This window comes from Hippocampus zosterae, chromosome 13 (genome assembly GCF_025434085.1).
Source record: "Hippocampus zosterae strain Florida chromosome 13, ASM2543408v3, whole genome shotgun sequence".
Taxonomy (NCBI): domain Eukaryota; kingdom Metazoa; phylum Chordata; class Actinopteri; order Syngnathiformes; family Syngnathidae; genus Hippocampus; species Hippocampus zosterae.
The window spans coordinates 15,388,308-15,403,304 of record NC_067463.1 but is presented as its reverse complement, the minus strand read 5'-3'; the positions used below and the strand labels follow the sequence as shown (position 1 = coordinate 15,403,304).

At 40.5% G+C, this 14,997-nt stretch overlaps 2 protein-coding genes across 2 annotated transcripts; one reads left to right on the top strand and one right to left on the bottom strand.

Annotated features, from left to right (window-relative positions):
• Positions 1 to 94: 94 nt before the first annotated feature.
• Positions 95 to 9,904, bottom strand: mycbpap (mycbp associated protein). The gene is made up of 14 exons (XM_052084963.1): positions 9,777 to 9,904; positions 8,422 to 8,556; positions 8,226 to 8,344; positions 7,933 to 8,104; positions 7,565 to 7,680; positions 7,285 to 7,435; positions 6,618 to 6,730; positions 4,252 to 4,373; positions 3,557 to 3,662; positions 3,282 to 3,474; positions 2,948 to 3,135; positions 1,399 to 1,509; positions 654 to 749; positions 95 to 315 (listed from the first exon to the last, which is right to left on the bottom strand). The coding sequence occupies exons 2-14, from the start codon at positions 8,513 to 8,515 to the stop codon at positions 184 to 186; spliced, it is 1,713 nt and encodes a 570-aa protein (XP_051940923.1). The 5' UTR covers positions 8,516 to 8,556; positions 9,777 to 9,904; the 3' UTR covers positions 95 to 183.
• A 1,255-nt stretch (positions 9,905 to 11,159) lies between these two features.
• Positions 11,160 to 13,560, top strand: rasd2b (RASD family member 2b). Its single transcript, XM_052085020.1, has 2 exons — positions 11,160 to 11,893; positions 12,845 to 13,560. The coding sequence occupies exons 1-2, from the start codon at positions 11,275 to 11,277 to the stop codon at positions 13,372 to 13,374; spliced, it is 1,149 nt and encodes a 382-aa protein (XP_051940980.1). The 5' UTR covers positions 11,160 to 11,274; the 3' UTR covers positions 13,375 to 13,560.
• Positions 13,561 to 14,997: the final 1,437 nt, after the last annotated feature.

Sequence of the window (14,997 nt, the reverse complement as noted above, 5' to 3'; positions counted from 1 at the left end):
GAGTAAGGGGAGTGCGAAGGGGGCGTTTATTTTGTGCAGCGTCAGCGGTGCACCCACAGTGTGACTGTTGCGTGGATGAATGAGTCAGGCAGGATTCACCAGGATAGCAAAGTTTTATTCATGCACTTCTGTTACAGTCTCTCATTACATTCCCCTTTCGTGCTCCTACCTACGCTCATTCAGTCATTCGACTGTCGTGTCTTGCGTGTCGTTTTGGGTGAGGGTTGAATCTTGTTTGTTTGGATCTTGCTCGTCATCAATGACCTTATCCATTGAAGCACGGTGGCTGTCCATTTCATCATCCGGAGCAATCTCCTGCCCCCCCAAAAAAATGTATATTCAGGATGACTGAATACAGAACATATTGTAGAGATCTTAAGTGACTTAATGTACTGTCATAAGTGTTGTCCCTCACACACACACACGCACATGTACACACACCCAATTAACTTAATATTTTATTGACAAGTCTATACTCTTGGCCAGTGTACATGATTATGTCATTTTTTACAAATTACTGACAAACCTCAAGTGTTGAAAATGGCTTGGTCTCTTTGATGATGCTATGCTAATCATTGAACATGGTGGATTTTTTTAATATCCTGAAAAGTTGTGGTTTAAGAGGTACAATCATCATCACATAATGTTTCTACCTGTTTGGATGTGTCTGAGAGGTCCCAGATGTGTTCTGGATTCATTTCTTGCAAAAGCTTATTTAGGTCCTCCTCTGACTGATCAAGATATTGCAACTAAACACAAAGAAGAATCAAACACTGAGTGTAGACATATTTCACATTTCTTTCCGTTTTGTAAGCAGGGTTTGATATTAATGGTGGCCCAGGGCCAGCATGCTGCTATGTCGAGTCACTATCATCTGAGGCTGGCCTAAACAGTTGATTCCAAATTTCTAATCACCGAAAATTTTCAGCCACTGAAAATGGCCAAAGTGGATATTTTTTTATTTGCATCAAACGTCTTATTACCAAAACAGTCTGCCTGCAGCCAGGTCAACAAGCTATACTATGTGCATGAATTTTTATTTTTTTCCTGAACTCGATGTATAAAACCCACCCTCTGTTTTGAATTTTTTTTTTGTTGATAATATAAATATCATGTAACTTTAATATAATGCAATAAATTCAAAATGACACTTTATGATTCAGTGTCTGTTAGTAAATGGGTCTTCATGGTTTTAAGACTCCTGGCAATTGTCCTATATTCCTTGGAACGATTTAATCAACATCTCAATCGACCCACTTAGGTAATGTGGCAACACAACTCTTTTTATAGTGTAGGAGGAGGGTGTAGTGAGTAGTTGAAGTCAATCAGATATGCACTAATAAATTAGAAAATGAGTTGAAATATGGACTGATTATAGCCAAGTGTTGTTTTTTATACCATGTATGGCTCTGCAGGAGAGTTGGATCTTTCTGGAGTCTGAATTCCTCGCATGACCTCGTAGACAATCATCCGGCAGACTTCCAGTCTGGCTCTCTCTTCCAGCTTTGTCTGAGGACACACCAAAAAAAACTGTGTGTGTGTGTGTGTGTGTGTGTATATATATATAAATAAAAAACAGATTTTCCCCCCTCTAAGACACTAGTGGTTGGTCAAAGCGTAAAAAAACAAAGCAGTAGCACAGTCTCAGAGAGACAGAAACGGCGTCAATTTCTCTCTACATTAATGTAACTGGCCATCAAGGCTTTTTTACCTGGTCTAAATCAAAACAGGCATGCTCCCAAGCTGGAAAAGTGCCAGCTCATACGTTTGGGGAGATGAGAGGCGTCATTTTGACTTGAGAACAGAAATTTGAAGTACGAGTGCTATATGGTGGCAGTAACTTAAACACTACTCACTTCACAACTCGTTGCAGTTTGGCTGACAGCGAACAAATCTTTAAGCTGTCTTGTCAGTCCCAGATGAAGTGTATTGTCAAACAGTTAATTAAATATAAAGCAAAAATAATGACTTCACCCATGCGTCCATCCATTTTTCTAATCTGTTGATCCTCACAAGGGTCACGGGCATGCTTGAGCCTATCCCAGCCGGCTTCAGGCACAAAGCGGGGTACACCCTGAACCGATTACCAGCCAAACATATCGCACACAGAGACGAACAACCATCCGTGCTGACGCTCACACCTTGGGACAATTTAGAATGTTCAATCAGCCTGCCATGCATGTTTTTGGAATGTGGGAGGAAACGGGAGTACCCAGAGGAAACCCAAGCATGTATAGGCACCTCTGCACTGTGAGGCCGACATGCTCAGCGGTCCACCGCCCAAAATAATTACTGGCATATTTAAAACAATCACATACTGAAGCTTTTCCACAGGAAATTCAGTTTAACTTCTGTTAAACTATGCAACACACGATCTATGGGCTCACGAATAGCATGCATTGGTGCGATTGTATCACAGTGTAAGCAATTGCTAGTTGAACACAAACGGAGTAACACATGTAGATAGATAATAATAATCACAGGCAAATATTCTTTAGTCTCTGTAAAGAATGAGAAATAATACTGGGGGTTAGTGAAGAGTTGTTAACATGTCTTATGTATTCCCACGACTATAACACTGCCTGCAGTTGGCCAAAGCGCACACACAAGAAGGAGCCAAACAATGTCCATTGAAATGAAGCACAGACTATTTAATTCTGTAGATTCTAATTAATAATTTCATTACTGTATGCTTTTCTAAAGTACAACATGGAGTGTTATTTTCTTGATCTAGTAAAACATTACAGGCTTTTTTTTTTGTTGCTTTGTTTGGGAAGCTGGAACAAATTAAGGGCATTTACATTCATTTTAATGAGGAAAGATAATGTGAGATACAAATTATTTGAGTTACATTTGCAGTTATGGAACAATTAACCTTCTCAAGGCGTCACTGCTTATGCAAGGTACGTATAATGATGTCAAACGTTTTCCAGAAAGTGTATCATACCTCTATGAATTGCCTCTGTCTTGCTGTCCTGTCCAGTACCTGCGAAACCCCCTTCAATGTGACCTGAACCGAGGCTCCTTGGAGCAACAAAGGGTGGGTGTTGAACTGCCATTGCTCAGTTATAATGCCTGGCCTTGCCGACTTAAATATAAACTCCACTTGCTGGGTCTCTCCTGGATGGATGACCCCTGAATGGAGGAGGAAAATGATGTCAAGTATTTTGAGTCTTATTATACAGCCCTATCAAAGATACCCCATACTGTCAGACAAATAACGTTTCTAGCTATCAACGTTGTGTGATGTTAGTGGCAGTAGTTTTTGTTGGCGTGTGTACCTGAGGAGCTGTTGAAGTAGAAGTGTGGGCAGCTGGATCGCGACTGAAGGTTTGCGAATTTCTGCGGCAGGGGAAGCTGCTGCCAGCTGAATAGGAGGGCTGTGCTGCCCTCATTTGATATCTCCAGTTGAGACGAGACTCGTTCTCCAACATGAGCATCAAAAATTATTGTCGTGCTGATTCCTACCTTTCCCTGGTCAACTCAAACAGTATTTGAAAACAGCGGGAGATATTTGACCAATATTTCACATTCCTGAAACGAAGCCATTGCGTACCTGCTGACTAGAAGAGTTCCCAGTCCAGCTAGCAAGTTGACCAGCGAACCTCATGGCGGGAATGAGGAGAGTATTTGACTGACTGTCGTTATGTGCCAGTGGGTCACTGGGGAAGAAAATGAAACAGAAAATACATACGATTAGGTTTTATTTAGTTTCTGAAGATAGTGGACATGATTATTTCCCCTCATTTTTAGCATTGGCTGAGAAAGAGAGATACAAATTACAGGACTAATCATAGTGGGACATTTATCTATGATTCCCATATTCAACATGTTGTAAAATTACATGTCACATTGACAAATGAACCAAATCTTAACACTTTCAAAATTAGCATCAAATTCATTTGGGTGTTACATTGATTTGTTGTTTTGTGATAAGGGAAAATATATCTGTTACAGAATCTATAATCAGGACAACGCTCATGTTGTGCGACTACCATTGTCAATTTTAACATCACTCTTCAGAGATGTGTGCCCTGCGGCTTTGGCTTTCTTTAGGTCACCAAAAAAAAAGAAAGAAGCCATAGAATTACTTCATAGACCAATCGAAATGTTCTTTCTTCAAAGCAAGCATATCAACAATTAAATATATGTCAGTACCAATGGACAAATTCAACTTCTTCCATTCAAGTATGATCTTATTCATCAAGATTGTTTTACAGTTACAACGGCATAAACACACATATTACTCACACATTCTCATCTTCCATCTCCGAACATTGCTTGTTCATACTCTCGTCCTCTTCCAACAAAAGACTGCGGCACTCTTTCACAGCAGGTTTGCTCGAGCCAATCACCTCTAGTTTGCTGAGGTCCTAAAATTAAAGTATTACACTACATTTGTCAGTCACACACGCTCCTTGTATAAAATATGTGCATCCTATATTCATTTCCCTCCAAGTAATGCACACGAGACACTCAGTTTTTTGAAACCCTTTGAACTCACATGTAGCTTCCTCATTATGCATTGTAGTTCTGTGCACTGTAGAATAATCGTTTATATTAATAATGGTCTATCTGTATGCCTCTGAACAGAGAGTGAATTTATTGTTCAATGCATGGGCAATCTTTTGTTCTCATTTCAGCTGATTTAGAATTGCCTCCATTGTGAGCCTGGGGTCACATTAGAGATTCTGTAAATTTTCATCTTTCACCACACATCAAGTTTTGGTCTCTCCATGTTCTGGTAATGTGTCTTTTTTTCACAAACATAAGTAGCACACAGCGCAATAGAACACCTTGCTCTAATTTTCCGCTTATGTCAACAGCACAAATAATTGAAAAGAGTGGAATATGAATAAATTGGTCCGTAATAAGCACCTGGCACTTTTGAGTAATTGGGAACTGGTTGCTCGTGCTGATATAATAATTACAATGCAGAACATTAATGTTTTGATGAATCTCAGCTGTGAACTGCCTAATGTGGCTAATCAACATATAATATTTGTGACATTTTGGACATTCCCTACTTTCTCAACCAAGCTAATTAAGACATACTATAGATATGGGACACTGCGACATAACACATAAAACAGGAAGTGGAAATATGAAGACCATCTCCTGTCGTTGGATTCCCCCTTTGTAGCCAATATAGGCTTTGTATAAGATGTATTTCGGCAATTTAATTGCACTTTCCAGAAAGGTATGTGAGCTCAACATCTCTGAATTTGTACGCAGATCCTGATCACTCGCGATCTCTGGTCTAGTTGAGACAATTGTTGACTTGCAGGACTGATATTTTTCCAACATAAAATCTACAGTATTTCGTATCCAAATATTGCATTGGTATTTAAAATGATTGAGCATTTTTTGAAACATCACGTACATTAAATGTACACAGTTTAATCAACGCAAGGATATGCATTTTGCCAGACACATTCTCGACCCTCAGAGGAAAAATAATAAACCATCATGAAATATGTATGGTTTAACAGTCACAACCACTATGTGCTACTGTGTGGTCTACTAACCCAGGTGATTAAAAACTGTCGTTGAGGAGATTGGTCTTTATTCATTATTTTTTATCCTTGATGCAAAGCAAACATTTTCCTGGAAAAAAAATGGCAACGACGTTGAGGACAAACTTCTCACATTGCACACAAATATAATTCAAGTCTCGACGGACATTCCACGGGTGCACAGTCATGCTTGAGGAGAAAGGGTCTTCCTCAAACTGCTTGCACAATGTTGCTCGCATAGAATTACCCAACACATTTTGTTATGCCTAAGAATGAAGCTTCAGTGTGGGTGCTCACTGCTTACGATCCCAAACTTATTACAAAGTAAAAGGCTCCAGCATGCCCACGACCCTCGTGAGGATAAGCAGATTGGATAACGGATGGATGGATGATACTTTGTCAAGTACGGCTCAATAATTTTGTCCCCAGTGTAAAAGTTGTCTCATCAATGTCTTCACTATGTCCACTTCAAAGTTGTAATGGACATTGTGCATCACATGTTTAGTATGTAGGTTTTGGACAGTTTAAGGCTGTCTGCAAAAAAAATAATACAAATGTATTTTGTAGGATTATGTATGTACATGTATTACTGTTACATCGAAGTTTGTTCCTTGACCTGAAAATAAAACAGGACACTGATCAAAAGATTGAGTATAAATAGCAAGCAGGGACAAAGTGTACACAGAGAGTGGGAAGTCTTGGATGAGTCGTACAATGTTTTTGCTGAAATGAATTTTGCACAAACAAAATCAGTGAGCATATCTGAAATGAAGCTCCCTGGGAAAAAAAAATAGATATATTTTTTTAAATTGCTGATTTATTATAGCAGTAAAATTTGAATGACATGAATTTAAAACAATCACTGATCGGATTTGAATGCAAATGTATTCTGTGCTTAAGTTTCTCATGCCATATGCAAACACTGAAATGTTTTGATAACTTTGGTAGCATCGCTTTGAACGTAAACATTTCAAGTTGGTATTAAGTATAAAGTAAATCATCACAGAAACCTATTGGAATGGTACAGTGTGTTAGGAAGAACCAGACAAGACAAACAGTAAACACATTCAGACATAAATGGCTTGAATTAATTTGTGTTACCTGCTTGTTGATTTCCAAGCCCTGCAGGACTTCTTGAAGTGCACGTTTCTGCATGTCCTTATTTGGGTCCAAAATCTGAGAAGCTGGACACAGCTTCTCAGCACAAGCGATTCCTATGCAATGCCAAGAAGTATATAAAAAATAGGACTTTATCTGGGTGTATTCATGCTCAGCCTCTCCAGTATGTATAGCATTGTAAGGGAGCGGGTCCAAGGCCTACACTACAGAGCTTAACAAATGTATAACTATATATCCAAACGTAAGTTTGAACTGCAGTGGCCCAAAATTACTAGTAACTACCAGAATCATTATTATGTTACTATAATGGCTAATCCGCCAGTATGTAGCAGCTCAATCACATAAATGAGTGATTTGGATAACGGATGGATGGAAGGATGCTATTAATATTGCAATGGTCGGTTTGTTCCATCAGGGGTCGCCAGACTCGAGAATGGTAAAAACAAAAAAAGAAAAAGAAAAAGCGCAATTCAATTGAATGAGTCTGCATTAAAATAATTCATGTTGCTCGACGGTCATAGTACGAGGTAAGCAGTGAAGCACCACTGTTGATGTTAATTTTTTTGCCCAACTACAGAACATAATCTGATCACAGTTCAAGGTGTGTGTGCGAGAGAGAGACAGACAGAGAGAGAGAGAGAGAGTTTACCAGATTCCTGGAGTATGCTATGTGGTTGTCCAATAATTGTGACAGGTTTCCGTTTGCCTTGTTCTGTCTGTGTCAGAGTGGCTCTGATACCGCTTAATTCATTTCCATACCGTTGGGGGAAACTCCAAAATTCACTTCCTACACGTTGCCCCTATATCGCATTGAAGCAAAAGCACATGAGGCAGAAAATCCTATCAGAACAATGAACATAAGTCTGGATGTTATAATAATAGAGAGGTAAGTGACATCCAAGATGACAAGCACTGAATTAGAATCATACATATCCTGACTGGATGAGCGGCAAGACTCGACGTAGAAGTTCTCGCTGCTCCTGTAGCTCTTTGAAAGGGTAATCTCGGTTCATCAGTAAATTTTCCACTGGCCTTTTGAGGCGTCCTGGACACAGGTGAAATTCGCAAAATGCAGAAAAAGACAAAAGTGTTTGTCGAATGCTATGATGACAATAGATTTTCCATTTAGTTTTTAGGTGTTCATTTGTGTATTCTTGAATAATAGGTTGTTGTTATAATGCATCTTTAATATTGATGAGTTAAGCAAGTAGAATAACTTTTCTGTGACTGTATATTGTTAAGTTTTTAAAATACTAACAGGATTTGACATCAAACTGCATCTGTGCCATCAGCTCACCAGATAAGTTGTTCTGCTGTCGTTTGCGCTGCTTGATGTATTCATCCCAATTCTGCAGGGCATTTGCTTGCAGGTTTCTTTGGTTGAAAGGAACATCTCGCTGGTCATGAGGATGCGTCCCTCGGACATGGGATGCAGGTTCTCTTCTGGAAGTAGGTATTTGTCCGACTAACTGGAAGAAGTTTAGATACCAAGATTTTTTCAAATATATTTTTGAATGTTTAGTGTGAAGAAGTGCTGTTAGATTTATTAATTTCCAAATTCAAGTTTGAAAAACACTTTTAAGAGTTCACCTCTGTCTCTCCTCTCATCTCCAGGTACTTTCTAAAACCATCCAAGCTACCCAGGATGCTGTGAGGAAGAAGCATCCCTCTGTCATCAAACTGAAAGCGTTCAGATCCTGAAGACGTGCCTTTAGCAGAATGGACGCAATTTCTTCATAAATACAACATACATGCTGAGAACTGTGTCATTACAAACACAACATACCCAAATGAACCAGTGGTTGCGATCCAAGGCGACGGGTTGCTGGATGAGTATTTTTGCTCACATCCGCTGAATGAGTTCTGAGCGCATGAGCCATGAGTCTGGTCTGAGTTATTTTTAACTGGGCCTTATGTGAATCTGCAACGGAAATCATAGACAGTGAGTGGTAAGTTAGATAAATGCAATTTGTTTATGAAACATGTGTTTCATACACGCACACAATTGACAATCAGATCCTCACAAACCACAATTTGTCCCTTTCAATGTGAGCGAGACGATCAACAGGAACATTTACAAAGAGATCCAATTGTGAATGTGGTAGCAGGGCATCTTTGGCCTGATGCTGGGCAGTGCCTGTTTTCCTCCAAACATGACCTCTGGCATTCATAAATAGTTCCATCTTTGTCCGAATATACCACAACATTTTGCCTCTCATGTTCTGGGCAGCTTTCAGATGCCTTAGGGCAAACTCTGAGGAAGTTGCCCTGTGCCTTTTACTAAGGAGTGGCTTCCATCCACCATACAGACCTGATTGGAGAATTGCTGCAAAGATGTCCTACAAGAAGATTCTGTCTTTCCCACATGGTAACATTGGAGCTCTGACAGTGACCATTCGTCTCCCTGAATAATGCCCTTTAAATGCCGAAAGCTCAGTCTACTCTGACTAAGAGCTACTGTGACTGCTGTGAGTTGCTTAACGAGCTTTTCACACAATAAGCAAAGATAAAAGGCCAATAAAGCAATGGAGAAGAGATAAAAGGCCAAGAAAGCAATGGAGAAACACTTGTTACTAGTGAAAGATATCCAACTAGTGCATCTTTAGCGATTGGCATTATTAGTATCTAAATTGATATACTGTAAATCCACATCCAACATGGTGGACACACTGACCTAACACAGTAAGGGTCCAGAATACTCAATGAAACATACACGAATACAGTACTGTATCTATACATCGAGAATACTAAGACTCTTAGGCTTAGCAGTTACCTAGTCTGACAACGACATTATTCTTTACTGCCACGCTGTTCGTTTCACTGACGTCTTTCTGCATTGAAACGCTCTCTTTTTACGGAGATTACTTTGTGGACGTTCTTGCCATACCTTTCCACAAGCAGCAAGCAACAGATGATTTCAGAAAAATAAGTTGTAACGAAACTAACTCAACCACACGCTCATCTTAAATCTTTTTACGAACATAATATGCCACGAGCCAAGCCACCATTTCGATGAAAATGTAAATTAAAAGTAAAAGTTAACAGATGACGAGAGATGAGCTCTCAAGTAACGTGTCATTCACGACACAAAATGCCACCAGACATCACTCGTAAAAACACAATTCACTAACACAGACTTACATGCCTCTTTTATCTTCAGCTTTCACCCCAAAACCTTCAAGAAATGATCTTCGAGGTGCGTGCGTCCTGTTGTCATCAAATATACCTGGCAACTGCGCACACGTGTTTACCGTAATGCTTAGCGGTGCAGGACAGGGACATTTGACACGTCATCAAGAGTGAGCGTAACGAAAGGAATGATTGTAAGCTGAACGTTTTTTAAATAAACGACTTTATATTTCTTGTTGTTGTTGTTTGTTTATTGAACATAAAAAATATACAGTAATAATTTGACAGAAAATAAGGTAGATAAAATAGTAAAAAGAAAGAAATCAATCTTCATTCAACACAGTTATTACAACATAGAACATAGAATTTGAAATGTTGTTTAAAGACACAGTCCCAAATTACATTGGCAGGCATGACTGACTCAGAAGACACACTCAACAGAGCATGGCAGTCCATCGAGGCTGAAATCTGAAAATGAAAACATTACAAAATGATGAGAGACTATTGGTTATAAATTAAAATAATTTCAAGGAACAAGAGACAACAGAGAAGGCCTTGGTGCTCTGACCACTTACCACCGTTTTTTTTTACTCTACATAAGAGCAGACACCTAAAATGGAAGTGGCTCTTCATCATTTACAAAACAACCCTATAATCCGTTACAAAAGCCAACATATTGCGAATTTCTCCATTGTGAGACAAATGAAGGTTTTCTTATCCTATCTTATCCTGTATAGAAAATGTGTAAATATGTGAGGCATGTGTAAATTGAGGGGTTCGTTGCTTTTGGTGGATAGCTCATACACATGTTGGGAGACGAGCCAATATTTACTGCACATAAATTGATCAGATGAAATGTTTCGTGCACGTTTGTAGTGAATTGTGAGATACGCATTGGAGCAACGGAGTGCTGTTGATAATTATTTCATGAGAATGAAATGTTGCTATTATGTTACTGCTGCAAATAACAATAACAATTGAATACAGTTCTTATGAAATACAGTGATCCCTCGCTACTTCGCGGTTCGTTTATCGCAGGTTCGGTGCATCGCAGATTTTTTTTCAAACATATTAATTTTTTTTACATATACATGGAGTACAGTACTGTATATGTTGCTCTATGTGACTCTGTTGTTTTGCAGCTTCTCGCGGAACGTTTGCAGACTTTAAATTTAAAATTACCTGTTTATGTTAATTGGACGCTACTTCGCGGATTTTCGTTTATCGCGGGCAGTTTTGGTCCCCATTTACCGCGATAAACGAGGGATTACTGTATACACGTAGACCCTACTAATGAGTCACTTTACTGATATCGATCATGCTTTCTAGAACGTTCTTTACATTAATCAAAAGGTCTTGATGTCCACGATGAACAACGCACTCCGGCGTTCATCATGACGCAGATGGATCACGTGGTTGACGCGAGTGTATATCTACGCAGAACAGAGGGGTCACACAGCCAAACACTCATCGCACTCTCTCACGTCACGAATAGAAATTGTACAATACGATGGAAGTTGGAAGTATGTCCACGGATGAAAAGAAGTCGTCCATCTCAAAGCAATTTCGCTGCTGCTCCTCCTCGGATGGTCCGCAGCTCCTTGGTAGCAGAGATTCGCAGAGTTCCGGGTGCTCCAAAGTCCTCGTGGCGTACAAAAACGCATCGCAAAACCTTAACTTGTCGGGGATCAAAGTAGGTTTGGGGATACTTAAAGTGGCCACGTCTCAGTGGAGGCAGGACAAGAAGACGCACGCAGGCGCAGCCCCGAAGCAGCCGACGAACTTTGAGAACAGGTGCAAGAGTTCCCCGCTGGATCAGCTGGCAGCCCTGCTTCTCCATTGCCAAACGCGGCGACGACAAATAGGTCAGGAACCCTCACAGGAGCGCTCGTTCTCCACCAAGCCTCAGCATTGTAAGCGCATTGTGGTTCTTGGCGCGCCGCGGGTCGGCAAGACCTCCATCCTGCGACGGTACTTGCGAGATGGATTCGTGGAGGAGTACCAGCCCACTTCCGAGGATTTCGTCCGAAAACTGTTCCGCATACGCGGGGAAACTTACCAAATAGACATATTAGATGCATCCGGAGAGAGGGACTTCCCAGCCAAGCGGCGATTATCTATTCTGACTGGTGCGTATTGTTGTATTGCGTGTCGTATATGGGACACTTTTTCCCAAACGATATTTGGACAATAAGGCACTCATGACATTCGAACAATCCCAGGCACAAAATGTAATCAATAGTGAATATCGTCTCAATGTAATCACAAATTGACGGTGAAATTTAGGCCTGTTTGAGCTGACACTGTACTTGCAGGAGTCTATTCTGTTCAATGGCGACAGGTGTAGATTCACAAGTATTGTTTTATCTAATCTGAAATATCATTTAAATGTCCTGCCTGTCACTGTAGTTGCTAGCATAGAAAGATAAACACAATATTTTTTCAATGAATATAAACTAACTTTCTGACAAATTAAGTGTAACATTTAATTTCCCACAGCACCATGATAATCTCACACGGTGCGTTCGTGTCAAGCTGTCATGACAGGCCACATATACACGGGCTGTTAAGGTTGTACTCAGAGAAGTGGTAACAGTGAGACCACATTCAGTAAATAAATAATTGCTTGTGTAACGTATGCCAAAAATCAACTGGAATTGATTGGTGGTGGAACATGGTGTTACCTTCGTGGTTTGGAACACAAAGAGAACAAGATGCAAAACAAACTGCTCGGCATTTGTAACCATACAAAGATTTAATGATATTTGAAATGAAACATCAACATCTTAATTCTTTTCTTTTTAGGAAATAACAACATGAGTGTGGCTAGAGTTTAAACTTCTTGTCCTTTACATCATAGGTTGCAAGCTTAATAATAATATTAAATCATTGCCCTACCATTTGGTTATTATCACAGTGATATTGGATAACTAGTTTTAAACCGAAGTCCAGGAAATATTGTGGCCAGCTTTAGCCGGGCCACGTAAACTGACATGAGGCCCTTGAGTTTGACACCTGTGATGCAAAATGTAATTTACCCATTGAAAGCAATAATTAAATGGATGTTGTTGTTTCTGCAGGGGACATTTTCTTGCTCGTCTTCAGCGTGGATGACAGGACCTCACTGGAAGAGGTGTGTGCTCTCAGACAGGAGATCCTGGCAGCCAAATCCAAACTGACTAAATGGTCACACGATTTGACACAGCAGAAGCTCGCCTTGGTGGTCTGCGCAAATAAAGTCGATCTTCAGGAATGTGAGAGGGAGGTCTCCCGAGCCGAGGTGCTCCACGCTCTCGGTGATAACTGTGCCTACTTTGAAACTTCAGCAAAGGACAGCACCAATCTGGAGAAAGTATTCGAGGCTTTGGCAAAGCGTGGTGGGCTCCCGGCTGAAACTGGACCGTCACAACACCGCAAATTGTCCCTCCATTCATATCAGGCCATACGCACAGGTCCCCTTCCAGTCCAGTTGCTGGGACATAATGATGCTTGCGGACTGCTGTACCCTGAGGCCCGTAGGCCGAGCTTCAGCGCTGAGCTACGACAAGTCACTGGACCACAATGTGCACGCAAGGCAGGCAAAAGTAAAGAAAAATGTCAGATACAGTGAAAGACCAATGAACATAAAACACTCTAAAAAATACAGTGGACTATGTCGTTGTTGGATCTGAAAAACTTAATTCCTGAATAGACAGTTTGAGGAAATAAGTTGACAATGAAGACAATATTCATCAGAAAGTGTTTGTTCTTTGTTGCACGTTACATGGAATTTGAATAAATCTTATGTATTTCTAAAGTTTTAAAGACTATTGACTTCCTCTCTTTCTGGGATTATTATGTGTGTGTATGAGGGGTTTTGAGGTGCCCAAGTCCGCTTATCGAGACCCCTATCCAGCCTGATTTAGATCATTTGTATCAAGTCCTGGAGGAGGCAGATTGGATCGGAGCCTTTTGTGTCAATGTGTCTGTAGAAGCTCAGACACAGAAAAACACACATTTGAACAGGTGATCGGTCCTATGTAAACAATGAGTCACACTGTGTGCTCCCATCGTAGTGTCTGAAATGCAAAAGGTACACAGTTGGCTATATGCAGCACCAAACACTGAAACATCCATCCATCCATCCATCCATCCATCCATCCATCCATCCATCCATCCATCCATCCATCCATCCATCCATTTATGCAATTAAAATGATCTGTATACAGAGAGAGGGCAAAAGCAGGTGGACAAAGGGAGATGGAAAACATACAAGGACCGGAGTTTGTTGTTTGTGCACTATGGCATGCAATGGGTCACAATCTGTTCCTTTTATTGTTCATATTGGTTTCCTTGGTAGAAAAGAATCCATCCATGCATCCATTCATTTTCTGATGTGCTTTATCATCACAAGGGTGGTGAGGCGTGCTGGAGTCTGTCCTAGCTGTCTTCGGCCACTAGGCAGGGGACACCCTGGACCAGTTGCCAGCCAGTCACAGAGCACACAGAGAGAAACAACCATCCACGCTCAAATTCGCACGTGGGGACAATTTGGGGTGTTCAATCAGCCTGCCATGCGTGTTTTGGGAATGTGGGAGGAAACCGGAGGACCTGGAGAAAACCCACGCAGGCCCGGGGAGAACATGCAAACTTCAAACAGGAAGGCCGGAGCTGGAATCGAACCCGGTCCTTCTGCACTGTGAGGTCGATGTGCCAACCACTGGACCAATCTGATTTTTTAAAAAAAAATAGTTGTCCCTCGCCAACATGATTTCTTTCAAGGCTAATCTGTCTCTCCTTTACTTAAATATTAATAGTTGCTTTTACCTGCCGACTTACAAAGTATGGATTCTTTCATCATTCACCTCGTTCTTGCTTTCTGGCATTTCAGGTGTTTTGATGTTGTTGAGATGATCAGCTACTGAATTATGCACACTTAAAGGTTGATGATATCATTCCTAAAAATATCGTAAATAGATTTTCTTCATTAAAACTCAGTCTCCAAATACAGTCCTTCTTGACCACATTGGATGGATGAATTTGTACAAGCAGGAAATGATTCAAATAAAGCAGGGGTGTCACACTTATTTTTGTCGTGCGCCACATTGAGGCTAGGCTTTCCCTCAGAGGGCCGTTATGACGTGAACCCATACAAATGTATGATCGCCTGATCACTTTTACATAACAAATATATGGATAGCTGGTTTTAAAATCAGAGGCCACTACATTGTTTGTTCAACTACGTTGCAGATTA

Bases quoted from the DNA above. Each gene is read 5' to 3' on its own strand.
- mycbpap (XM_052084963.1), bottom strand. From the start codon at position 8,515: ATGGCTCATGCGCTCAGAACTCATTCAGCGGATGTGAGCAAAAATACT. The intron at 7,436-7,564 runs GTATGATTCTAA...AATGCGATATAG, and splicing joins CGCTCATCCAGTCAGGATAT to GGGCAACGTGTAGGAAGTGA. The intron at 3,663-4,251 runs GTGAGTAATATG...TTTCTTCCCCAG, and splicing joins GAGATGGAAGATGAGAATGT to TGACCCACTGGCACATAACG.
- rasd2b (XM_052085020.1), top strand. From the start codon at position 11,275: ATGGAAGTTGGAAGTATGTCCACGGATGAAAAGAAGTCGTCCATCTCA. The intron at 11,894-12,844 runs GTGCGTATTGTT...TTGTTTCTGCAG, and splicing joins GCGATTATCTATTCTGACTG to GGGACATTTTCTTGCTCGTC.